Raw genomic sequence first — 27629 nt, forward strand, 5'->3', positions numbered from 1 at the left:
GTGAAGCACTTTGTAACCCAAATATCTGTGAAAGATGCCATATAAATAAACCCTTACTTACTTACTGGTTACTCTAGGGCAAGCATCCCCAAAGTCGGTCCTCAAGGGCCGTTGTCCTGCAGGTTTTAGAGGTTTCCCTGCTCCAGCACAGCTGATTTACATTAATAGTTGATTAACAGGCTTTTGCTGAACTGGATTCATCAGCATCAGCTGTGCTAAAGCAGAGAAACCTCTAAAACCTGCAGGACTGCGGCCCTCGAGGATCAACTTTGGGGATGCCTACTCTAGGGTTTTCCTATGAAAGTATCCTACAGGATCTCTTAGCTTCCTCCCCCACGCAGTTCCTCCAGTCAACTGAACTGTGTGAGATATTAGAACCACTGAGATTGTGGTTTCTTCCACAGAGTAAGTCTGAAACTGCTCATAGAGGTGCAGAAACCTCTCATGTATGGTGTAATTAAACAGAAGGTTTTCACAATGCTTCAAACCCTTCAAAGTTTAAAAACTATGTTTATGGCCTGTTAGTGGGATGTTTTTAGAAAATGAAAATGCTGCAGGTAAATTGAATTTGAGGAAACTGAGCCTAGAAAGGGTCCTTGACTTTGATGTTAAAGGTGGCATGGGACCATTTAAGCATTATTTTAACATCAAGGGGAACCTGACAAACATTGCTTTAACAAAGTAATTTCTTTATAGCCTTTACACTTTTTGAATGTTTCATACTTTACTGCTTGAAATGCCCACCACCCATTTCCATCCATCCATCTTCTGCTTATTCCATCAGGTTCATGGTGGGGCAGGTGTCTATCTCCGGCAGTCTATGAGCGAGAGGCTGGGTCGCCAGTCTGTTGGGGGGCAACACAGAAACAAACAAATACATATAACCGATATGCACACACACATTCTAACACCTAAGGACATTTTAGCAATGCCAATGAACCTAACGGTTATTTTTTTTTAACTGTGAGAGGAAGCTGAAGTACTCAGAGAAAAATCCCTATAGCACAGGACAACATGCAAACTCCCAACCTCCCCAGGCTGGGAATCAAACCCGGAACCTTCTTGATGCAAGGCAGCAGTGCTACAAACTGCACCACCTTGCAGCCATTTCCAAATATCTCCTTCTATTAAGTTCTGTTTTTTTTCCATTTTCTCTGTATTCATAGTCCTGTTGTGGAACTAAGGTTCATGCCATTCCATTTCTCTCAGCAGGTGACTGGCGAGAGCAGCTGAGTCCTCCAGTGAGCAGATTGAAGGAGTGTGTAATGAATGTGGTGGAGAAAGCAAAGAGAGCAATGACATTCGTCCTCCTGCAGGAGGCAGTGTGCAGCATACCCCAAGGCTTCCATCTGCAGCAGAGGAGAGACGTGGTCTTCAGTCAGGCAGTAGGTGGCAGCAGCAGTCCTATAGATAGAACTGAGTGATCAGGTTCAGTGTTTTTATGTCAACATGTCATTGTGTTTGACCCAGAAAGGTCAAAGTAGAACTTGAACTTGTTGTTGTTTCACACCCACAGCTGGCTGCATTGGCGTGTGGCTTTGTGATGAAGCTGTATGCCGGCTTGCAGGACAAAGACTTCCTGAGGCAGCTCCACCTGGTTGGCCTGGTGGCTCAGTTTGAGAGCCTCCTAAGTACCTACAGTGAGTCAAAGCCAGCAGCTGGCACTAAGCCTACTCTGAATATTTGCAGAAAATTAACCCTCGAAAGAGATGTTTAGTGATTAAATCAGCTGGTGAGTGATAAGGCGGTGGCAAGTTGCACCACGTTAAAAATAAGTCAGTGAATCATTGCACCACGTTAAAAATAAGTCAGTGAATCATTCAGTTGTTGGTTTTGGCACAATGCCCCTCTCCGTGTCATTCAGTTCCTTCCTATTGAAATATAAACAGTAGAATAAAAGCGGAAAACTAGAGTCAGTGATAAAGTCGGTGTTTTGTCTTCCTGTTTAAGGTGAGGAGATCGGGATGCTGGAAGACATGGAGGTTGGAATCTCTGACCTGCAGAAGGTCGTATTCAGGATCACAGAGGCCAAAGCCGAGGACCTTGGTGAGCTGCAGCCTTCAGTTTGTGGCCGACGGTGAGACCCTCCCCCGTTCCCAAAGATGGAATAACCCACAATATATAAAAAATAAAAATAGGGGAGTGGTGGCCTAGTGGTTAGTGTATAGAGCTTGGAATCCTGAGGTTGTGAGTTTAAAAACCCACTCCGACATACTCCGGCATTCTGGGTTCCCTCGCAAAGACCCTGAACCCCACACTGCTCCCCACCAGGCGCCGCAAATGGCAGCCCACTGCTCTCCAAGGTGATGGATTAAATGCAGAGAGTGTAATGAGCTGGAAAAAAATGCACAAAAAAGATTGCTTCTCTGCAATCCAAGCAAATACTTTATTTCCAAAATTTGTCACCAGGAGCTAATTGTTCCATTGAACCAGTTCACATAAATTCTTTTTAGGTTTTTGTGAACTGAAATCCTCACATGTTCAGATAATCAGAATAATCAACAACAATGAAAGACAATGAACTATTTAATAGATAATCTATTTATGCCCTAAAAGTCTGCTTTTGTTCTGAATCTGGAAAGGAAACCTCTCAGCAGTTGTTTACAATAGAGTTAAAGTAAAGCAGTAATCCACCTGAGAGATTTCATATGTAAGTCTTCCAATTCCAGGAATTCTGGCTGAATCTTAGAGTGCTGAGGGCAGTTTTATGCCCTTCCTCTGCTGTCTTCATCTCTCAAACTCCTTCAGTTTCTCTCTGAGCATGTCCAAACTTTTCTCAGGTGTCACATTTACAACTTCCCGAAGGGTTTTTTGTCCAACAGAAGTGCAGAACGTATTGAATGTCTTCTAATGACCTCTTTGCTCTTTTCTATTGAATCCAGAGACCACTTCACTGTCGAAGTGCCATTACCACAAGTGATTTTCCAGTCCTTGCCAGAAGAGATCAAGGGGGGCAAGCCTCTGCGAGTGTTCCCGGTGCTGTTCAACGTGGGCATCAATGAGCAGCAGACCATAGCTGAGAGGTACTGCAGCACCTCCTTGAAACAAACATTGTTCTAGAAGATCTCAACTGATTAGATGTTTGGTTTGACTCTACCAATGCTTTAATGATCTGTCTCCTCATTTTTTCCATCTCACTATTTTAAGCTGCTGTAATATTTTAGGGGAAAGGTTAGGAGCTGTCAGTATCTAGCCTACAGAGCAGAGACTTATGTTTTCCTCTGAGGATCGCCCTGACAGCTTGTTAAAGAATAATGCAAGACTCAATATGAAGCAACTTCTGTCACATAAGCTGCCTTTTTACAAATAAGTTGATGATTTGCTACAAAAAAAGACAATATTCCACAGGAAACCATCCTTTGTGGACAATCAGGAATTAACTAAGTATCAGAAGCTTCAACCTCATCTTGAATTGTCTAGACTTTCTAATGATGACCTCTGAACCCCATCTTCACCTCTGGTCCCTCTGAGGGCCTTTCAGAAAGGATGCTGTCTGTGGTGTTCAGGCTCTATTATGCTGTGCAGAAGGTAACATTTCCTCATGTTTCTAATGAGCTAGGCTAACTTGATGTAGCGTTCCTTTGGCCAATCGGTGGGGGAATGGGCGGGGCTAAGAAAAGCTTGAGTTGTTCGACGCATTCTCTGCAATCTCTCTGAAAAACTCTAAACTTATGCTGATGAAGATTCTCAGTCATCCAGGTCATAGTCATTCCATAAAAGTTTAAAAAACAATCCACTGGACTTGGTTTCCAAGATTTGAAGACGTTTCGCTTCCCCTCCAGGAAGCTTTCTCAAGTCAAATGTCTGGATCCACAGTGAGTTTGGGTCTTTATATAGACAAGGCCTTGTATTGCTTGGAAACATGCAATGGGTGAGTGGGTCGTTTGGTTCCAATGTTAGCCTGTAATATCTGAAACCTGTCTATGATTCTGAAGGTCGGTCGTTAAGGAGGTATTGTTCACCGGCTGAAGAGAGGAGGTACTTTGTTCCTCTGTGATGGGGTGGGGGGTGTGGTGATATCTGGAAGGGATCATCTCTATAACTGAATTGTATGTTTTGGAAGCTGGAATCTGAGTCCCCCACCTCTGTTTAAAGTTGTTTTTTCTCTCTAAACATAGATGGCTTCCTTCACTCCCCTCTCAAATGTCTAGATCTGCGGATCCAGACATTTGAATTAAGAAAGCTTCCTGGAGGGGAAGCGAAACGTCTTCAAATCTTGGAAACCAAGTCCAGTGGATTATTTTTTAAACTTTTACAGAACTCTAAACTTAGATTTATACTAAACTTTATTTGTCCCTTGGGATTACTTCCTCAGGGAAATTCTAGTTCCAGTAGCTTATATAAAGTACAAAGAGTTAAAGCAAGATACCATTCAAGATAAAAATGCAACAGACAATATAAAAAGAGCATATATAGCACAAAAAAGCATTAAAAAAAAGAAAAAAATTGTAATGTCCTGGAATATGTTTCCTCTAGATATATATTTAAAAAAATGTCTGTACAGTAGAGAGCTAAGGGAAGACTACACAGTAATTGACTTGGGTCATTGCACTTGTACTGCAGAGATGTACTGACCTTATAAATAAAAAATTACACAGCTACACAGTAGGTGGCATGTGTTATTGCACAGTGAGAGAGACAAATATTGCACATGATTGACAATAGGTAATGTTTTGCATAAGATGTCCAAGGAGGGAGATGCTGACTCTTGTCCCTCGTCCTATCATCTCCTTCTTCCCCCAAGTGAGGACTTTGACTTATTGTCAGCTCTCATAACATTTCCATTTTCTTAAGGTGCAGCAGTGATCAATGTAAACATTGTGGGAGAAAAAACATGGTGCAAAAAAACGCATTGTTATGTTCAGTTTGATGCAGGGTCTGTGATATGATTTAGAGTTTTTTTCAACATTCAGCGGTCTGATGGCAGAAAGATGATGTTTTGGAATCTGCTGGTCCTGCATCGAATGCTTCAAAGCCTTTTCCCAGAGAACAGTAGAACCTTGTGGCTAAAAATTCTGACCGTAATATTTGAAATCTTAATTAAGTTAACATGCTGGGCCCCGTGAGCAATCAAAAATATTAGTTTGACACTCAGAGAAAACAATTTTAAAGGTTTGAATGAATCTCACACTACTTTACCTTCAGTTGGTCACCTGTTTGTTTTCATGGCAGGTTATAATTCGGATCAATCAGCAGAGCAGTCTGTCAGTCTGTCAGTCAGTCAGACTGGATCCCCTTTAGTGTAACAAAGATCCTCTGGACCTGCTGCTACTCCAGCTAGCTGTAACTCCATTCTCTGCAGAGCAATTTCCACCCAAGTCTATCAGACTCTTTGCAGCTGCCAGTTAGACATTGTCTCCCACTAGCCTCTGCATCTAAAAAGTTGAAATCATTGGTTAAAGCAGAAGAATGTGTTCTCTAACTACTTATATCTGTTCACAGGTTTGGCGATGTCTCTCTTCAAGAAAGAATAAACCAGAAGAACTTTGAGGTTCTCGAGGCCTATTATAAAACATTAAGAGAAAAGCTGCCACTAGAATGTAAGTCTTTATGTATTGAAGCATCTATTAAGCTAAGGGCTGTAGAAATGTAGACATCTTCAGACTCACTGGATGTCCCACATTAATCTGCTGCAGTAAAACAGATGCTGAGGTCAGGAAACAATAAATCTTGTAAAATGTAGTTAAATTAACCCATCAAGTGGGGCTGTGAATGTTTGTCCTAGCAGAGAGTCCCAGAATCTTGGTTTCAGATGATCCCGCATGATCATTTATAATGACATCTAGAAAATGTAATTTTCCCGTTCTGAGGTTACTGTATAATTTAAAGACAAAGTAATTACGCTTTACGAAAAACATAACTGGGCCAGAAGTGTCTGGAAGTGAAACGGGTCAGAAAGTTGGAGCCTGAATCAGATTTAGGGTTTTAATGGGCCTGCTTTCACTGCTCTCAGACCTTCACTGCTTCAGCCTGTTTTTGTTTTGCTCCAAACAGGTCTACCGTGTTTTCAGACACACGCTGACGTTAAGGAATTACTTGAAACACTGGGCCAGAATGTAGTCACAAAGAAGAGGAAGAATGTGGAAATACTCTGGATCGCTGGAACTGTGAGTTCAGTTATTAACAAACCTTCTCTTTCTGTCTCTCTACCATTTGAAAGGTTATGGGAGTTTGATTTTTGCTAAAGTACAAACGCTGTCATGCTACAGTTGATGTATGCTTTAATTTAGGCCAACAGCCAAAGTCAATAGAAAGATTGATGGCTGTGGAAGATGACACTGTTTGGATTCTGACCTATGACGGCTCTGTTTGCTGCTGGAAGACGGTTGGGTTTGTCCTGATTAAAGACATGTTGTATGAAGGTGCACAAGCTGCAGCCTGCTGTCAATGCTCCACTGCACGTATTTGCTCCTTATCTCTGCTCCATCTCATGGTGTCAGAGCTTTTGAACAAATTTGCTTGAAAGTGAGTGGAGCAAAGGTGATGATAAAAGTCGGCTGAATGTTTAACTTAAAAATTTAATGTATCCTGATGTAGAGTCCACCATGTTGCGGCCATTGTTGAAATCTTAGCTTTTATTCCTCAGTATTAACACTTTATGGAGCTTTTATTGGTGCTTTTCTGTTTGTTTTTAAATAACTAAAAACTATTGCTCGTTGTAGTCGGACATTTGTTGAGGAGATTAAGAATAAATTGAACCCAGCATCTGATTCAAACCCCCTTCAGTAAAACAAAGGATGTATAAAAACAATTAAAAACAAAAATTATTTGATTTTAAAAAGTAAAGTGTTGATTTTTGCTGCTGCTTCTTAGACTGAGACTTTCCAAGGTATAAACGTTAATGAACAAGAAAGTCTCTAAAAATATATGCAGTAGAGTGTTTCCATTCAGTAGGTAAGACCTGGATCTCCACGTTTTCCTTCCACTCAACTTTCCATCAATGTGCTTAGACACAGCACACTACAAGAGTGATTTCCCTTTTAGTGGAGGTTGTCACCATCAGTGTTTCCATGATCCGTTTTGTTACAAGACCCACAGTGATCAAGATAAACAAAATATTAAAAAAGTAATCTTAACAATCTTGCGTTTTAGTTGTTTCTGAGTTAAAATCAGTCTAAAACAATAATAAATTCTGACTGAAAATGAGTGTGCAGCATATTAAACACAGATCTAGATAGTAGAGTTTGATCCAAACAGCATCCATACCATAATAAGAACGATTGATGATCCCTTTTCAGTTATTATGGCTCTCAGATTTTTTATCCAGAATGCTCAAGAAGGATTAAGATAGAGTGGTTTATTTTCAGTCAGCTGACTGACAGGGCTCAGCAGCAGATGGATGGGGGGCTAGACCTGCAGCTTTCAGGTCATAGCTAATAACAGCTGTTAGATTAGTTAGCGCTGGTGTTTAAGGGGAGCTCAGACTGATAAAAAGAGGCGTTCTGGGTCTGTATACTGCTATTTACTGCTCATTACCAAATACACCCAGCAGCAAAGGATTAGTCCACCTTCTCTCACAAAGAGCTTTTTTTTTGCTTACGTTAAATGATGCCTGATGCAATGACTCACCTGTTTCCAGATTTGCCGAAGGTTGAATGGAATCCGGTTCACCAGCTGTAAAAGTGCCAAAGACCGAACATCCATGTCTGTCACGTTAGAGCAGTGCTCCCTCCTGAGGGATGAACACCAGCTCAGCAAGGACTTCTTCGTCCGCGCTCTGGACTGCATGCGAAGGTGAGACTCAGCTAAAAGCTTTCCTCATCTCAGAGAGTGCACGGTGTTATTGCCTCTGGTCTTTTAGGGGACGGGAGAAAATCACAACTCCCCACACCTCAGAGATCCTGACATTTAGCGGATAGAGGAACTTTCTCTGGACGTACGGTGCTGTGGAAAAGTTTGGAACAATGCACAGCTTATAGGTGTTCCCCAAAACTTTGGTCCTCATCTGTTTCTACTGTGCTGCCAAAAGTATTGGCACCCTCAAACAATTCTGGTTTGGTCATTTTCTCACCCTAAGAATATTTTGGATTGTGAAGGAAGTCTCACTAGATGAAAATTATGATAAACCAAGTAGATAAATGTCACTCTGAGCTCATCTGCTTGGCTGTGTCTTTCCTAGACACCTTTAGAGCTGATTGACAGTTGCCTTTTATTTCTCTGCTTCTTTATGTGTATCTGCTTCTGTCACGAAATCAGGACAGATGGACCCTGTATTCAAGGTGAGAGAGTCAGTAGGAAAGTTTTGAATGTTTATTAAAACAAAACCGAACATAACAGAACTGAAACGGGCTGCTTTTGATCTGTGGACCTGCAGCGACTGCAGGGAAAGGGGAGCAGGGCACTGCCTAATAGGTGTCACTTTCTGTAGGGAAAAACACAGGTTAGTGACCACGATCATCTAACAAGAGATGATTATCAGACTGAGTCACTTACCTGGTTTGACAGTTCAGTCCATGCTCTTCTAAAGAGATTAGATCCAGCCGGCTGGCTTGTTCTTCCAAAAGTGTCAGATGCCGCAGCCCCATAGAACATACAGGAGGCCGATCCAGGAAGGGGAAAAAAAAGAGTAGGCCGGAACAGTCCAGGAACCCAAGAGTCCACAGCTGATCCGAAGTTTAGACCCAAACAGGAACAGAAGGATCCAGGACTCCAGGAACCCACAGAGCGTTCAGGCAGGTTGAGAGTCCAGAGTCAGACGGGTGCAGAAGCGTGCCCACACAGACACGCACAGATGCAGACAGGCAGGCTCCGATGCAGACGGACAGGCTCAGTGGTTGAGAGAACAGAGACAAGACGTTGTACCAGAATTTCTGCAGGAAACTTTAAACTGGTCTCCTCGTAGGAGCCAGGTTTACAGGGATAAAACTGAACTTGGACCAGGACACAATCAGAGGACAGGACAAACACAAAAAACCCTCTCAATCCACTGGCTGCCAGGAACTAGGACATGAACCATGGAATAAACTAAAACTACCAAACAGACAAATGGAAAACAAATAATGATCTGGCCCCAATCGCTTGGGCTGAACCGAATATTAAGTACAGACATAGGTGGAAAAGATGCGTAAAAATTAGGAACCAGGCAGAACTTGGCAGGTGAGTGAAATTAACAATTATGGGGAAGCTATCAGGCCAGATTATGATAGCTTCTTTCTCCTTGAACCCCAGTTGGCAGATGGCCGCTAACACTGGTTCTGGTTCTGCTGGAGGTTTGATCCTGTTAAAAGGGAGTTTTTCCTCTCAAATGTCGCTAATAGAATGCTCGGTGTGAGGGATTGCTAATGGATGGGTTAATATAATCAACTGGTTTTCCTTACATAGAAAACTTTTAACCATCTGACTGGATGATCTGGTTGAATTGTCTCTATAAAGTGCCTTCAGATGACATGTTGTGAATTGGAGCTATGTAAATAACCTGAATTGAGTTGAACTAAATGATAATTACCTTATTTAGAAGACGAATCCGTCCAAACCAACGTATTTAAAGATAATATGAACTCATGAGAGACATCACCTCTCCCCTGCTCCATAAAAAGACAATGTTAGGTGACACCTGGATGGTGGATTAAGGAGTCCTTGCTGGTTTTCACCAATGCTTTATGGGAGTTGGTCCCCAAAGATACACATGAAGGTCTCAGAGGGTGAGACTATAAACAGCTTTTTTCCCCAATTAAAACAATCGTTATGTAAAAACAAATCTTTCCCTTTTATAATGACAGTATTTGATTATCACATTCAAATTAAAAATATAAGTTAAAACAAAGGGAGTTTGTATGGAAACAGGGAAACAGCATCATCTGCTACATATTTGCTTAAGTATTCATCAGTACCTGGTTGAAGTAAAGGAGCCACATGCCGTTTATTACATCTGAACTTTGGAGCGAAAACTTTTGCACAGTACCGTACCAGTAAAACAGGCAGGACAAGATCTGTCTGCTCTTAGATCACCTCCGAGAAGTTCCTGAAACCAAATTCCTCCTCCCTATTCATAATGAAGTAGACAGGCCAAAAGCAAAGCAGAGGTATTATAGCAGGCATCTGCATATAATACAGCAAAACCTTGCACCCAAACCATCCTGTCCTAAGAACACATCACCATGAGCTGTGCCTCCTTCTCCTCCTTCATCATCATTATCATCCACCCTCCTCCTGTCCTGCATGGAAATCATGTTTACACCAGCAGGAGAAACATCCACTGCTGCTCCAATCTAATCAGATCAGACTTTGGACCCTTCTGAGGCGCTCATGTCCAGCTACAGGCTGGTGACGTAAAAAGCACAGAACCCGGTTGGTCCACAGTATTGGGTTCAGACCTGAGAAACCCTTTAAAGATGAATTTAGTTCGTGCTGATCTCTGGATAACTAAGGAATTTAAGGATTATGTCCTTAGTTATGAAATCAATCATGGTGTTGGTTGATGATCTAGATCTAAGGGAACCTGTCAGACTCATGATTGCCCAACAGTTATGAAGCCCAGCACCTGTCTTTGATGATGTCATGGTGCACAGGTGGAGATCACACAGGAAGAGAAACTAAAGAATCAGTCTGTGACAGACTGTAAAGTCTTTAACTGAAATAGTTCTATAATCTCAGTCATTCAGTTCTGTAATTTCCTGATAGCAAGGGCTTTACTTTATAATCTTAAACCCTTTTGCATAACTTTAACAAGACAGGAAGTTTCTCCTAAATCTTTACCACATTTCAGGAGGACAACGTAGATTTTCACACTTTCTGGGCATTACGACCTTTCAGGTGGAGGTTCAGAATTGGAATGCTAACTCTGAGCGCTTACAAGAAGCCCAGCCTGGTTGCAGCTGTGTCCTCACAGGTCTGCCTAAAATGTGGATCAGAATGCTGCTGCCTGCGTCTTCACTAGACCTAAGAAAGTAGAGAACGTCAGTTCAGTTCTATGTTTAAAGATATGCTGGTGAAGATTCTCAGTCATCCAGGTCATAGTCATTCCAAAAAAAGTAAGTTAAAAACAATCTACTGGACTTTGTTTCCAAGTTTTAAGACATTTCGCTTCACATCCAGGAAGCTTTCTCAATTCAAAATGTCAGGAATAGCGTTTAGTTCGAGGTCTTATACAATAGCCCAACAAGGCATTGTTTTTTTTTTTTTTTAAACATGCTAATACCCTTGGGATGGGGGTCATTTGGCTTCTTTTGTTAACCTGCAATTCCCCATACCCATCTAAGTTTCTGAAAGGTTGGTCATTAAAGGGAATTATTGGCCTGGCTGAATGGGCGCCCCTCTGCTGTAAAGGGGCTGGGGCTGCGATGATAGCAGGAAGGGATTAACTCAAGTGCTGCATTGTAGGTTGTTTATAGCTGAAATCCACCCCCTCTGTTTAAGGTTGTTGTTTTTTTCATGGATGACTTCCTTTAAGCCCCTCTCAAACCACCTATTTTCTTTTTCCAAAATGTGAACCTTCTGGTCCAGAAAAAGAATGTCGTTTTCTATAAGGTGTAGATGTATCGTACATCTATTGCATGTTTTCAAAACAAAACTCAACTCTATTTCTGACATTTTGAACTGAGAAAGCTTCCTGGATGGAAAGCGAAACGTCTTCAAACTTGGAAACAAAGTCCAGTAAATTGTTTTTACTTTTATTTTTTTGGAATATGTTTAAAGATACAAAGCAAACATGTGAATCTGTGCTCAGGCTTTCAACCCTGTGTGAGTTACTGACCAACCAGCTGATGTTGCCATACAATCTGATTTACCAGCAGGTCAGCTGTTTCTTTAAAACCCAGAACAAAACATAGAGGAACAGCATTTTATTCTTAGGCTAACTTAAAGACAATTTAGTTAACCCAACAGTCATGTTTTTGGACAGTGAGAAGGTGGGGGAGTACCCAGAGAGAACCCATGCATGCACAGGGTGAACATGCTAACTCCATGCAGAAAGACTCTGAGCCAGGAACAAAACCCAGAACCTTCTTGCTGTAAGGCAGCAGTGCTGCAAACTGCCCCACCCTGCAGCACTCTTGAATTTGTTCTGTTATTGAACTAAAGCTGTGTAGCAATCAGTGACCTCAGCGGTCCTATCAGTGTTACCTAGCTTGATACTTCTAGCCATGATCTGATATGAAGAAACTCTTTGGATGAGAGGTGGAAGAAGCCTGGTTGCCTCCTGGATGGTGAGGAGCGTTCACAGACACATCTTCCCCAGAACCTCTGAGAGGAACGGAAGAAAGAACCCTTCTAACCAAAGATTGTTCACATTTCTAGGCCTAGAGTGTGGTCACACATGCCCAGCATTATGGCCATCAGTTAATTATTTATATAGTTGGTGATAACATAACATGCTCTGGTGGCTGGAGATATTGAATGCTGGACCAAAGCAGCTACAGCAGCAGGTATTTAGAAGAAGGAAATGGAGAGTTATTGTGAAGCTGCATATAATTAAGTAATATTTATGGCAGAATTAGTTGAACTCTTTGGGGAAAGAAAAGATGGCAGCATTTCAGCCGCTCTCAGATGGGACAGGCGGCTTCACTGTGTGCTGCAGGTGTTTATTCTGCTGATGGTTGTAAAACCACAGACTAAAGTTACATCAGCTTATTACAAACCTCTGCGAATAATTCACAGCTCCTTTGTAAATGTTTTCTTATTGCCGCTTCATCCAGCCCACCATCCTGAGTGCTAAGTATTAAGATTTCATGTGGCATATTGTGATGTGGAAACTGCCAATATAAATCTGTAGAGGTTATAATCAGTCCCTTTTTACCTTAATGCAACCAAACAAGATTCAGACAGCTTCCCTTTAAAAGTCAGAGGTGGTGAATGTCTGTCATGAACCCAGCTGCTGGAGGTCAGGTGTTTAAAGCAAGTTTAACATCTAAGCTCAGGTGGATGAATATGGGGATAGGACAGCTGTTGGTCAGGGCATCCTCCAACCGGCCTATAAGGAGAGGAGAGGAGAGGAAACCCCAATCTGACAGAAAACCAGAGGAATTCTCATTCATAGTTCGTCACAAGTCATATGGGCACAGCTGGAATGATACAGGAGGTCCTCAAGTCACCTTTGATCAACACCCAACCTTTTAGCCTACATGCTAAACTCTGAAATGAGGAGGAACATCGTCATTAGATGAGCGTGGGAGCCGCGAGATCCGTCTGACAGATGGAGATGCTGTGGATTAAGCCCTGGAAGAAAAGTGTATGAAGAAATGAAACTGGGACAGAGGTTCACCTTCCTGCAGCACAACAGTCATAAACACACAGCGAGAGCGAGGAAGAAAAAGTTTAGGTCAAAGTCTAAGTGCGACCTGTGAGACATTTTTGACTTGTTAATGTTTGACTGAATTAAAGAGGTTTCTCATCGTAAGCTCCTAAAAGGTGTCGATCATCTGAAAGGAGACAATGTGATTATAGACAAAGACACTGAATTGACTGTGACTATATAATAAAGGTCGGTTTCAGAATAATTTATGTAACCGCTTTGAGAAGAACAGGCGATAATTATAGAGCTTTACAACCAGTACAAATTTACCAGCCTAACACTGAGACACAAATATGACCATTTTATAAAAACCATTAAAATTCACAAATCAACAAACTCTTTCGAATGCATGAGCCAGATATTCAATGAAAAAGAAAACCAGCCACTTCAAGTTTAACATTTAAATCAGGCAATTTGATATCCAGTTTGAAAAGCATGTTCTAATTTACCGTATTTATTATTTCTCTTTATTTAAGAACCCATTATTAAATACTGGAATTTGAAAATGTATTTTCAAATTCTATTACTGGATGAAGCTTAAAAAGCAGAATTCATAAATACTTTTGCTAATAACACATTTGAAAAGGGTATTCCTGATTTCTTTTTCAACTTTACCTTTTAAATCCTTTTTGAAATTGCCTTTTTATTTGGCTTTAGCTCTCTTACCGGTTAGACTGCCATGCTTGGCTGACAAAATGAGCAATGAGGGAGCTGGTTACATCTGAGCAGGAAACTAAATGGCACCGTTGTAATGAATAAACATCCTAAACACTGAGTTTATTGACACTGTAGGTTGAAGTTTCTGCCTTTAGGCATGTTTTATTATGTGATTCACATTTCAGTCTGCATGCCTCCTCCATCCAGTCACTTCATGGTCTCAGCTCAGGCCTTTTTCCTCACATCTGCTTCACTGCCAGCCATCGATCTGCTCTAATAGCGGTCCGTCTGGGTCGGCCTCCTGGCACCTGCTCCACCGGTCAGTCAGGGCCAGAAGGTCGACTCAGACAGCACCGATTCTGCACTAACACCGCAGCGTTTTGATCTTTCTGTCCGTTCTGTTTCCCCTCTGATGGGCGTCTCTGCAGTCGGCTTTCCCAGGGAGACATTGGGCACTGGGAGGACCCTGAGGCCGGCGCCATTGCAGAAAACAAACCAGCATCGCGCCACTTTTATCCCATTGCCCTGCTGCTTGTTAGCTCTCACTTACTGGTTGTGTGGCTCATTTTAAGTCTTGTTTTTCTGCTTGCTAAATATCAATAAAATCCTAACAACATCTCCTTATGATGCCTGTCCCTCTGTGTCTGCTGCGTCTTTGTTGATGAACTGATGTTTTAGTGAAAGGTCAATGAGGATGAAGGTGGGTAAACTAACTTTAATCTGATAACAAACATATATTCTTTCCATATTTCAATTTCAGAAAAATAATGAGACATTTAAAAACATATCCAACCTGCTTTTATTAATGTTTTATGTTTAGCTTGTAGCTCGGTTCAGCTAACTACCCATAGCTCATCCTTCTCACTGAAATCATAAAGCTCTGAGCTGAAGTTGTAAACCAAAACCTTATTATCTTTTTAGAGAGATGTAAATATTTTATACCCCTGTCAGTTTTTGTAATTCAAAATCATTTCAGTTTTATGCATGCTTCTGTTGATTAAAGATAAATCTTAACTCTATAAAACCTATAGAAACAGCTTTAACGAAGCCAGATTTTAAATGATGATACCAAGAAAAAGAAGCAAATTCTTTTAACCACGGTTCAGACTTCTTTGGTGGACTTTAGCATAAAAATAGACACTGCAGTGAACTACTGTATAAAGTTTGCTGTCCTCAGAGTTTCATGTTGCAGCACTGAGTCTTATGAATTATACTGGAAAAAGACAGAGAGATCAATAAAGTCCTATCTTGCTTTATTTTATCTTATCTCTTATCTTATCATTGTGTCAAATGTAATGATTGCTTCAGAGAGGATGGTGCTGTGGAAATTATTTTCAGAAGTTAGACTGAGACCCCAGCTTTAGCAACATTCTCTTTATGGCTTTTGTCATTTCAACAGTTTGATTAAAATTCGCTAATAAGGTGACGAGCTTCCTAAAATCCAACCTTGAGACATTTCCAGCTCCCAGATGAAAATATTACATTTATGAAAATGGGACAATAATGGTTTCATTTATTTTTACATGTTTATTAACATTTAAACCACAAAAATCAAGTGTAAAAGTGAGAATGTGCCTCTCCACAATGTTTAGTATTTCCTTAGGTTAATAAAATGAATAAATTAATAGAGTTCTTAACAAAGAACAAGAGCTGTGTCTCTGGGTTGGGGAAAAGAGGTGAAGATGGGAGTGGATGGTCCAAGGTGGTTTTTGTGGCACCTAGAGAGCTCTGGTGTCTCCTAAAGGGAGAAGGACATGAGGAACAGAAAAGCCAGAAAAGTAAATACAAATATGTCTCCAACATTTAGCCTATGGTTGTGGGTGTCTGTAGAGACAGAGTTTTCCTACCTACAAATATTCATTCTGCCCACATCTACATACATATAAAAACAATTATTTTCTAGATGAAGATGGATAAAAAACAAGTAGTTGTCAAACCTGCAGGTAAAGGATGATAAACAGTTGTGCTTAGAATTTTACATGCCCTCCCATTAAAGAAAATGACTAATTCACACTAGGTATCAGAATTACAAACAACTGAAAAATATAAACATAAATCAAAATTAACAAGCGATAATTTAGTAAAATTAAGTATTGATTTTGAAATCTTATTTCAAGAAAACAACAACAAAAAAACTGTCCCAGACAAATGAAAGTACCTTGGTCATTAAAAGGGAACAAACATACCTGTGAACAGGTGCAGAAGTCTGACTGAACATTTCCTTAATATTACAGAAAACATTGATTTCAGGGATTGCCTCAAAGTGTTGCTCAGGAAAATTTTAGTTAGACTTATTTACTTGAATTGTTTATTAATATTTACATATGTATTTAAATATATATCCAAAATCAATGTCATTATTCCGTTACTATATTTTTATTTATTATTACTTTTGCCAATTTTAACTGAATGGATGGTCTTAAATGGAAGGGTATGTAAACTTTCAAGCAAAACTGTATGTTTATTTCTGTCAACAACTGACCGCATCAGGGGACCTGTGCATCTCAAAGAGGCAGATTAATTTCTCCCACTAACGGGTTCTGTGCACAGCTCCGCTACTTCCAGAAATTCAAACAGCTCTTTTTTTTTTCCTCTTTCATTACTGGACAAGCTGATTAATCCAGGTGTGTCTTTTCTTTCTAACCCTCTGCTGACTTCTGTCTGCTCTCTGCTTTACTCGTCAAGTAGATTTTTCTCCCTTCTCTTCAGCTGTTCTTTCCATCACCAATCTTCCTCCACTCTCATTCAGTCTTCTTCCTTTCTCCTCTTCTGATAATCTAACACTATTCTAAAACAGAGACATAATATCGCAATCCCTTCCTAAAACATTAGAATGTACGTCCCTGCCTGTAGATTGAACCGCTATAAGAACTCATTTGTTCCGCTTTCCATTAAGGCAATAAACAGTATCAAGCAGTAACAAAATTTTAACTAAACTGACATGCTTTTTCTTATGTATTCATTATTTCACATAACAGATTTTTTTTAAAGAAGGGTTTTTATACTTTTTTCTAATTTTTTATTGTGTATTTATGTATTTATTTATTGTCCTATAATGGAATTTTTATAGCAGTGTATTTATGTGTGAATGCAGTGTGACACATAGTTGGACTATGTAGCAGCCAGTCTGTACCAAAATCAAATTTCCTTTGGCACAATAAAGTAAATCTTATCTTATCTTAAATAAGAACTTAGAATTTTAAAGTTGGGATAAGATTTTTGTACTAATCTACTAATTAGAGTAACAGATCCATGTTAGGAAAAAGCAACATGTAGTGAACCTCTCTGAGTTGCTATTAATGGTAAATGGTAAATGGCATGTACTTATATAGCGCCTTTATTCAAGTTAGGAGACCTGACCAAAGTGCTTTACACTACATTCATTCACCCATTCACACACACACTCACACACTGATGGTGGCAAGCTACATTGTAGCCACAGCTGCCCTGGGGCTCACTGACAGAAGCTGAGTTTGGCTAAAAAACACCTGACTGGCCACACACAGCTCTGACCCCAACCCACTAAAACACCATGAGCTAGAACTTCTAATTCAATATCACTGAATTACCTCATGAATAGCAACAATAGTTTAGCTGACAGTGCATTAGCTGATGGTAGGTTAGCTGATAGGTTAAGCACCTGTCACACCTTGACGATGTAGCCAGCATGTGTCGACGTCCCAGAATCTTCTAAAACGCTGGTATACTCTGAACTTTCTATTTAATTTTTCAATTTTTTTCGTATACATAGAGTATTCATAACGAGTCCAGAACTTATGTCCAACGACAGCCTAACTTATGCATAACGAATGGCAGCGTAATGCCCATGAAATATCATAGGGGGGCAGCAATGTGCCCGAAGGCGCCCGACCTGCATAAAAACATTTCTTTGATGGCGGTATTAATCTAGCTGCTTTTTACCATCCGCCAAAAAAGAAACAAAGAAAGAAGTTTGGCAGTCGCAGCAGAATCAGCATCATGTCTGCGAGACAGTTTGTTGCTTGTGGCCATGGGCGTAGGGAGGACCCATCACTCTCACCTTCTCTCTCACTATATAATGGGGATATATTCAGGAAACCCCCTCTGATACCAAAACGCTCCCAATACGCCATTATACAGTGGCTGTTGGAAGTTGGAAAGACGTTCAGTGCTCGCCTGGAACACTTCAAATACGGTGATAAGCATTGGAGATAAGTTCATGATAAGTTACGAATAAGTTATGCACAAGTTACTCATAGATTTTGGATAAGCTAGACTAGTTTTCAACCCTGGTCCTCAAGGCACCCTGCCCTGCATGTTTTAGATGTTTCCCAGCTTTCACACACCTGTTATCAACTGATAGCAGATTATTAGGCTTTGCTGAACTGCAATCATCTGAATCAGGTGGGCTGAAGCTCAGAAACATCCAAAACATGCAGAGCAGTGTGCCTTGAGGACCAGGGATGAAAAACACTGAGCTAGACAACACGACTTATGAGTAACCTACAATTACCATATGTCAATGATTGAATGATGGCATACGTCAAGACTCAATGTACTTGCTGTATGTCGACTTGTGCCAGCGTGTTCATATGTTAGGATATTTATCATTCATGATGTGTTAGTTTATTACACCTTGGTATTGGCTGCCTGTTGCGTGTCAGAATTGATGTTTTAATCTAATTAAGACAGTTCCTCTGTCTGGATATACAGTTATAATCTTCATTCTGCACATGGCAAAGATTTGGAAATGGAATGAGAGCGGTGTCCTTCAGCTAAGAACGAAGTGTAATATTTCTGTAAGGCTGGAGCCATGGATGGCTAATCATCTGCTAATGTGTATGATGTAAAACAAGATGATGTGGCAGACCGGAGATGTATAAAATTACTTTTTAACTGTTAAGCAGGGCCACTTCCTGAGAGGTGAGCCCGGAGGGGAGCAGCTGCCTTCTGTACATTTTAAGCTATTTCTCTGATCTGAGTAAGATTACAGTTTCTATCAGAATCTGTTGTCTCCTGGTTATTCAATACATATAAGTTATGAAGTGTTATTTAAAGAGTTTGTCCCCAGTGATCTCTTTTCAGGAAAAAGAACCAGAGAGATAGAGCTTCAAGGTACAAATACAGAGCCTATCTTTTTTTATATTTTTTTTCAGTGTCCTTTCTGGGAACGTGGCAATAAGAATAATTGTTTTGATGCCAAAAAGAGCCCAACAGACTTTACTTTCACAAGTGGAGCAGTACGGCTACTGCCGTAGTGTTCCACTTGATGTATGCATATAAATAGCTTTATTATAATTAAAATGAAATTAAAAATAATATAGGGAGTTTTACAGATTATATGGACACCTCAATGTAAGTACAACAGGAAAGAAAAACAGAAAAAAGGAGAAAAGATTAAATAGAAGATAAAAGGGAGATAATGATTAAACATTTTCAATCTGCTTCATCACCTGCAAAGAGATGTAAAAAGAACAACACAACCAACAGACATGGTACAAGACATTCAATAAAGGAACACCTTGATACTATCGCTGAAGTATACGTAGTATTATTTAATCTGACATGTATACTGTGGTAGCAGAAGGTAAGAATATGGGCTTTCTGTATGGAAGTGAATCTCTGAGTACCTCTGAGTACCTGGAACCAACCTGCCACCAAGCACAGAGCCTATTCTTTAACACAAAACTTATACAAAACTGTCCCATAAGTTATCCGACGTATGCCAGCATTTTTACCAAATTTTTCATATGGCAGGCATATGCTGTCTAAGTGGTCAAGGTGTGACGGGCTTTAGCTGACAGTAGGTTACACACATCTTTCAAGTAGTCTGAGGGATCCTAAGATACCCATTCTTTCCATTTTGTTCTACGAACAAAATGTCTGTATATGTACAAGTGAAATGTTATATGCCTGTAGCAAAGAAAGTGCCAGGGGCAAGACAGTGTACTGACTTTGCTTCAGCTCCTTCAACCAAAAAATTATGAGGGAAGCAGTAGGTCCAACAAGCCAAAACATATCGCCTACAGGCTGTACTCATGATTGAATGATGGCATACGTCAAGACTCAATGTACGTCAAGACTCAATGTACCGTAATCTAATTAAAACCTACAGGCTGTATTCATGATGGATAAGGATGGTTAGAAAGCAAAGCAATGTACCCTAACACTTCAACTTCCTTTAAAGGCTATGATCCACTTTCTAAATTCAATCAAACTCTGTTCTTCATTTCACAGCAACACTCATGTATCATTTTTTCATTTCTGATTGTGCTTCTTTGTTCTGTTTTTATAATTACTTTACTTTTTCCTCGATTTAATCACATCATAAAATATGGCACTCGTGCTGTCTTTTCCTGTCTGTTCCTGTTCCATCATGCTAAGTCAGTCTGTGATGTTGATCCATGTTATTAAGTGTTCCCAGTTTACTAAAGCTGGAAAGCTAGACAGTTTGAGACAGTTTTTGATCCTTGAAGACTCATCTCTTGGTGAGTCTTAGTAGAAATTGGAGAATAAACAACACTAAGGTACACCAAATGAAGGTTAATCTGTCAGTGCAACACCTTGTGGAACATGGAGCCCTGTATATGGAATGTTAATCATTAATCATCATTATTATAATAACATGTTCTGAAAATTATAGAAATAATGAATTTTAAGTCACCTTCATCAATCAAGTTTATTGTCAGACATAAAACCATCGCTCATTTTCACCTTTTGTCATTTTTTTCTTTCCCTTATTTCAATTTTCTTCATCGTTTATTTCATCATCAGAGAAGGATGTCGGATTGAAAATGTTGAAAAGAATATCAGATGCAGGAAATACGCCTTCAACATGTTGCAGCTGATGGCCTTCCCAAAATGCTACCGACCTCCAGAGGGGACTTATGGCAAAGTTGACTCCTAAGGATGCATGGCATGCGGTGTGTAAATAAACATTTCGTAGTATCAAGGATTTTAACTTGGGTGCTTACAAAGAAGAATGAAAAGGTAAAAAGTTATTTTTATTTGTATTTATATAAACTTGGTACAGTTATTGTCTTCCACAAAACTGGACGTAACAGTATTGCTTCAAAACAAGATGCACTTTCTACCTTAATGCTCATTTGTATCGCCCTGGTGGCAGTACTCAGCTCTATGCCATATTTAGGTCTGTGTGTGTAAATGAAAATATTTTTTATGCGATTCGTCTGCTCAACTGTGGCTATTTTTTCTCTTTGCTGTATTAGAAGAATAGCTAAAAGTGCCTAATTTCTAAAAAGACCATATATATGCTTATTTTCAGTTTGTACAATTTTGATATTGTTGACTTGGTTTAAAGTTTAATGCATGTTTCCCACGTTTATTTGAAAGTTTGTTTGTTAAAATGTTGCCATAAATAAAGAAAATGTTGCTCTTAGTGAAAATCTATTTTATACTTCACTACTGTTTGCAGCTAACAGTATGTATTTATAAAAATGTTTATCATCTAAGCATGAATAAACTTCTGCTCTCTCTACTTTCATGACTCTCAGCTGTTAACCTTTTTTTTGATGGAGTAATTGTCAGCTGTGTTGCGATGCCTACTCCATCCTTTCCTCTCTGCATAAGCTGTCTGGTTGTCATGGTTCTCACATGGCTTCCGCCAACGGTTTTAATTGCCTGGTTCCTTTTGTCTCCTTCTGCCTTGTTTTCTGGTCATTTCCCACAGTCCAGTCTGTGCCTTCCTTTGTCTACTATTAAAAAACAGTGTTTACCACTTTGTCTCCATTCCATTGTTTTACAAAACAATACATGATGTCAGCAATATCTTAAAGTGATACTTAAAAAAAAGGTTCTTATCACCTTCTGATTATGTACAGCTTTTTTAACTAAAAAAAAGAAAGGCAACTGCAAACTGGTTCCTTTGTTTCATGGGGATCCAGGGACATAAATAGAAAAAAAAGGTCAAATAATGGACATTAATTAGACAAACTGATCTAAATCTCACCTGCCTAAATATAACTGGACTCACACAAGGAGTCATCTAAAATGGGATTTTTTTTTAGCAAAACATTAACATAATTTAATCACATCTAGATGCACTGCACACATGATAATACAGAATTTCTGGGGTTTTTTTTCTTTATGGTTTTCCGATAATGATTAAAGTGCAATTACTCCAAACACTGAAGACAACAATGAAAAATAACATTTTCGGGAAACAGAAAAGCTTTATAGGGGCAGGAATATGGAGTCAGAAAAGTATGCACACTATTCCGTCATTCAGTTAGAACACAAGGAATAAGCCACTAAGCTATATAACTGGGAAGGACATCATGTGACCACAGCATGACACAAAGGAGCCACCGCTATGCATTGAATCAGGGCTGCTCCAGAAGCTGCACCAAAATAAAACAAGTTATTTTTAAAGATCAGTAAACTCTTTTAAATAGAATGGTATCCTAATTGGGCGGGATTTGTTTTGTTTTGGGGTTTTTTTTTCAGTTTGGTGGGATTAAAATCTAACTGACATGAAATGTCATTTTCAAAGGTCTTAGCAAAAAGAAGCAGTTTAACAGTTATGTAACAAAAATTATTTAACCTATATTCTTCTTCAAGCTTCTCCAGTCTGAGGAGGAAGTAGCCTTTCGGTTCCACCATATTATATAAAATTGGAAGAAAAAATAAGGATGATAGAAGATTTTTATAATAGATGTATACCGTTTCCCCATTGAAACAGCATGATTTTATTTATTTTTTTTATAAAAACATGATTGTTATGCATTTCTCAATGCATTACAATGGTGCCTTTGTGTGTCAGAAGCTGTAGTGGCTAATAGAGGCTGTGCAATCCATTATTTGTTCATCTCCAGAAATGATGGTTTAGCTACTAAATGTGGGTTCATCTGCTCTTTCTTAAGTGCCTGTGCAGACCAACTCATGAGTGGTAGTAGCTGCCATATCTAGTACAGCCACAGGTGGGGCGGCCATGGGGAGCTTTGGGAGCATTCCCAAACAGCTGGTGATCTGTTCTATCCCACAAAATGTACCACAGTATGGCCCCTCAATTTGAAAAGAAGGAAAGAAACAGGTAATGGACCAAAATTTCTGCTGCATAGCACCCAATGCAGCTGCAGGTGACTCAGCACATTAAGAGGAGATGCAAACAGCTTTATGATTTGGTTGAGGTTTGAGGACCAACATGCAGAGGCAGAGAGGCTGAGGTGATTTCTTGCAGTTTCATTGTGAAAACAGTAAACAAAGGCAGGAATCCAAAAATCCAACATAAAATGTAAAACAAACAAGAACCACAGAGACAGCAGGGGAAACCGAACACGAGGAGCCAGGGAGAGACGAGGTAGGAAGACAACAGCAACGAGGAACCAGCGACGACAAGGAACCAGCAAGGGGGAGTAAATATGGCTGACTGAACAAAAGCAGGGCTAACGAGGTGATAAGGAGCAGGTGTGAGTGGAGAGCAGTCTAGGAAGGAGGTAGGCATAAGGAGACCAACACAAGAGGGCAACAAAGAACTCATATATCCAGAAAATACAACAAAATATGAATTAAACCAATAAAACTAGAAAACATGGAGCAAAGTAAAGCATAACAGAACCAAGACAATGACAAACAGAAAATATATATATATCTTTATTTAGCCTTTATTTAATCAGGCTAGTCCCATAGAGATCTTAAATCTCTTTTACACGAAAGTTAGTATATATAAAATATAAACCGAAAAATGTACAGAACAAATTGAAAACATTAAAACTCTAACCTAAAGCATTTACATATAGACAAAAGAGATTGCATTAACTTAAGGATTTGAAATCTTTTCAACATCACTTGAATCTAAGGTTCCAGTGGTGCTGAAAACCTAAATCAGAGATTATAACCTTCTTGCTTTCTTGTGCAAAGATTTTTCAAGTTGATGAAAGAGCAGCAATAACCGTTTTATAGATAAAGACAAACCAGTGTCATGTCAAGGCTCAGAACAGGGGACTCATAATTTGAAGCAAACACAGGCATTGGCAGGAGCTGATCGAGTTCACTCCTCCTCAATTCCATAAGGGTAGTAAAATATACAGAAATTGCAAGTCAATATAAAACACAAATATAGATTTAAGCACTAAATATGATATAGGATAGAGAAATATGTACACGTACAATCTATTTACTATTTTTATATAAGAATATGTTTGACAACAGTTTTCAATGAAATTAAAACATTCAGACACCATGGAACAATGTGATCATTTTTTTAAGGAACATTTACATTTAAGGAACGTTACGCAGTAGCAGTCCCTGTCTTGTCCGCGTTAATAACCAAAGCCAGTAAAACTGCATTATAGAAGTCTTGGTGAAGGTTGTCGTGTGATGCTTGAAGGTAGATCGGTTAATCCACAATGTGTATTTGTTAGCGATGGTCCATAAATTAGCCCCAGTACATGAAAAAATGCCAGGGCTTACAGCAGCAATTTATAATATTATATAAACTACAAACTAAACAAACACAAGATAAAGACACACTATTATCAGTCTATATATCACCGAATACTATTCAACAACAGACACTCAGTTTACATTCCTTGCCAGAGTAATTGCAAAGTAATGCAGCTTTAACACAACTGATGCCAGAAACACCAGATATCCTGCCCTATTATATCATCTGACAGCTGCAGGAATAAACAGGCAACAGAGATCAGGTTACATCCTGATATCTACGAAGGTTCCTTGCTATTTTTTCATGATGTGCAACTAAAGATTCTTTAAGGGGAACATAAAATACACCTCCAGATGTTGGTGGAGTCTGGTTGAGAAGTGGTGCCTCCCCTGACAGATATTTCAGTACAGCTGTCCAAGACCACATGCATATCTTCCCCCTTTCTCTCTCTGCTGATTTCATGGTTATAATGGACACAAAATAAGAACAAGATAAAAATCTATCCAAATGTGCCTTAATCCATCAAGAACCCTACAAATATATTTTCCCTGGGCCTGTGAATAAACTGTGCAGAATAATAAAAAAGCTTTTTATTTTAGGGCAAATAGAAATATTGATGATAATCCTACCTACCAGAGGCGGAGTATGCACATGCTGAGAAAACTGGGATTCCAGAAAACAGCTGAATTTACAAGCATGTCTTTGAATTTGACTTCTCTCGACACGAGAAAGAGGATGTAAAGACCTTTCCAACTATCTGCTTCTTATCTCATACATTTTTACTTTCTCTCAGCAGTAATTCATCCTCTGACAAATGATTGAGCAATCATCTTTATCTAGCCTCATCATGTATTTAAGTTTGAAGGATGATCTGTCATCTTCTAAAGACACATTTAAACCCAAACAAGAACATAGAGCACGGTTTGTTTTGTTTCCTCTATGCTGAGGCTTTAAGTTCTTCAAATCAAACCTTTGGCTTTGGGAACAGTGATTGCGCAACAAATAAGAGGATACTAATGTTCAGGGACAAATCCTTCTGCTTGTTCTCAACTTGTCAGGTTCCACCCTTTAGCTGAACTGAGAGAAGCAATGTCTTGTTCATACAAGAATCCCTTTGTTATATAGAGAGAGTGGTACAAAAACAGTGGCACGTAGGAAGAAAAGAAACCGCAGGCCTGGTTTGTCTTTGTTTAAGTCAAAGTTTGATCCAACGAAAGACAAAAGACCCAATGATAAGAAATATGGGAGAGTTCAATGGGGGTTCAATGGACCGAAGAGAGAATCTGATGGAAAACTAACAGCATTTCTGGAACCTGGAAGAGTTAAGTGAGATGGTGAGGATTTGACGATCCACAGTGGATGCTTCTTCAGTGCAAACATCTCTCACAAAGTCAGTTTCCACAGACTCATGACACAGAAAGAGATCAACTCCAAGCTTAAAAGTAAAGAAAACAAAAAATTTTTTAGTAAATTAGAAATTCTCATTAGACCAACCAGAAAAGAAGACTTTTAATATTGGACCTCTGATACTCAGGTCCATTTCTATGCACTCAGTACTCAGTTCTTCCTTTAATGCTCCGTCGCCTGAAGGCCATCAGCCTGTGGTTCTGATGAGGTCCAGTCGAAGCCCAGGTTGCTTTTATAGCTGCCTTTAGTTCATCTCCCTAACTGGTTCTGGTGTCTCATCTTCCTCTTGACAGAGCAGGTAGATTTTCTGCAGAATTTATTTTCACCTGAAAACTTCGGTCTACATTTAGCCATCTAGTTCCTTCCTCCTTAGCCCATGTAAGATGCTTCTCTTGATGCCTCTGGTTCTATAGTAGCCCGTGTCTAGTTTATGTCTGTTAATATAAGGCAGTTCTTGATGCACTGACTCCAACTCCAGTCCATTCCTTGTGAAGTGATTGTCCCTGTTGCACCTTTTCTCACCGTACTTCTTCCTCCCTCTTAATTTTCTTCAAACAATTCATTCCAATTCACTTTATTTATATAGCACATTAAAAAATATTTCCCATTTGCTGTATATAAAAACTAGCAAAAAACCTGACACAAACACAAATAAGCAGTAAGAGTTAAAAAAAAAATAAAATAAATAAACAAAAAGGACACAGAGAACTACATAATTACTTGGTAATCATCCGTCATCCACGCTCGCCGGCTTCCATTCATTCATCCTGTCCACTGAACTGCTGCTAGTTTTACTCACATGCCTGGAAGATGTCTAGTGCTACTACCCAGTGTTGGACAAGCTACTTGTCCAGTGTAGTGAGCTAAGCTATCAGTTACTCAACAATAAATTAAGCTTCACTACACCAAAGCTACCACCTAAAGAATTATAGCAAGCTAAGTTACACTAATGTGTTAACAGTAGCTTAACTACATCAGAAGCTACTTAACGTTGTACCAAGCTAATGTCAATTCAAAATGAGTCTGATACACTGGTTGAAATATTTATTAAAGATCAGCCAATGACATAACACAGTATAAAATTGTTTTATGATCAGCATAATAAAAAGCATAATAAAACTGTGCAGTGTTTTACACATGGAGACATGGCTATGAGTTTGCATTCAATGGACATCTCTAGGGAAAACAAAACCCTACAAAAGGCATCTTATTTCTTTAGGGTCTCCCTTAGAGAAAACTTCTTCAGACCTCAATTAAACAGTCTATCCAAGTAACAAATTAAACTGTTTACAAAAGAAGGTGAAAAAATAAAGAAGCTAATTAAGAGATATAAATACATTTATGTCTCACTGTAAAATTTAATTTCTACCTACACATTTATTCATTGTATTTTGGGGGGTAATTAATTGAATGCTTATTCATTTATTGAGCATGTATTTCTTTATGTATTTATTTTTATATATGGGAGAGCTGTTCCTCCATACCTAAAAAATCTTATCTGTGCAAATAAGCCTTAAAACATCTGAATACATACTTTTTATCAGAGGATTCAACAAGTTTCAAAATCTCTGAAGATAAGGCCACGGTGTGGTTGCGATCCTGTGTGTGTGGCTCTGCGTGTGTCATTCATTGAGTTCCACTGCAGTACGCATGCGCATGTTTCGTAGACACAGACAGGCAGAATAGAGGCTCATGCGTGAATGTCCAACGAATAACTCCGATTGTTGTTACAAAAATAGAAAACCTGCTTTCATTACTTAGTTTTGCCCTGGATTTTGTAGCGTTTGTGGACGCTACGTCGTTACTTGATAAAAACAATAACGTCACTACTGGAAAGTTACTTGATAAATAAAGCAGCGACGCTACGGTCAAGCTACTGGAAAATGTAGTTAAACTAATAGCTTCGCTACATATAGCGCGATACTGCCCATCACTGCTACTACCATAGATGAT

General features: G+C 39.4%; 1 protein-coding gene across 6 annotated transcripts in view; it reads left to right on the forward strand.

Moving 5' to 3' along the window:
• The window catches only part of inpp4b (inositol polyphosphate-4-phosphatase type II B), a 259571-nt gene extending 237969 nt beyond the window's left edge, over positions 1 to 21602 (forward strand). For 3 of the 6 annotated variants that reach the window (XM_038271096.1, XM_038271100.1, XM_038271101.1), the window contains 8 exons: positions 1210 to 1385; positions 1517 to 1640; positions 1951 to 2077; positions 2883 to 3023; positions 5443 to 5540; positions 5995 to 6107; positions 7580 to 7734; positions 14314 to 14509. In XM_038271096.1, the coding sequence (XP_038127024.1) occupies positions 1210 to 1385; positions 1517 to 1640; positions 1951 to 2077; positions 2883 to 3023; positions 5443 to 5540; positions 5995 to 6107; positions 7580 to 7734; positions 14314 to 14488 (1109 nt within the window). In that variant the 3' untranslated portion in view covers positions 14489 to 14509. Of the gene's footprint in view, positions 1 to 1209; positions 1386 to 1516; positions 1641 to 1950; positions 2078 to 2882; positions 3024 to 5442; positions 5541 to 5994; positions 6108 to 7579; positions 7735 to 14313; positions 14510 to 20638 lie in introns of those variants that run through there. The other 3 variants (XM_038271098.1, XM_038271099.1, XM_038271097.1) reach the window with 3 other exon arrangements.
• The last annotated feature ends 6027 nt before the right edge of the window (positions 21603 to 27629 follow it).

The sequence above is a fragment of the Cyprinodon tularosa genome, unplaced genomic scaffold, assembly GCF_016077235.1.
Source record: "Cyprinodon tularosa strain WSP-4 unplaced genomic scaffold, ASM1607723v1 ctg79, whole genome shotgun sequence".
Lineage (NCBI taxonomy): Eukaryota > Metazoa > Chordata > Actinopteri > Cyprinodontiformes > Cyprinodontidae > Cyprinodon > Cyprinodon tularosa.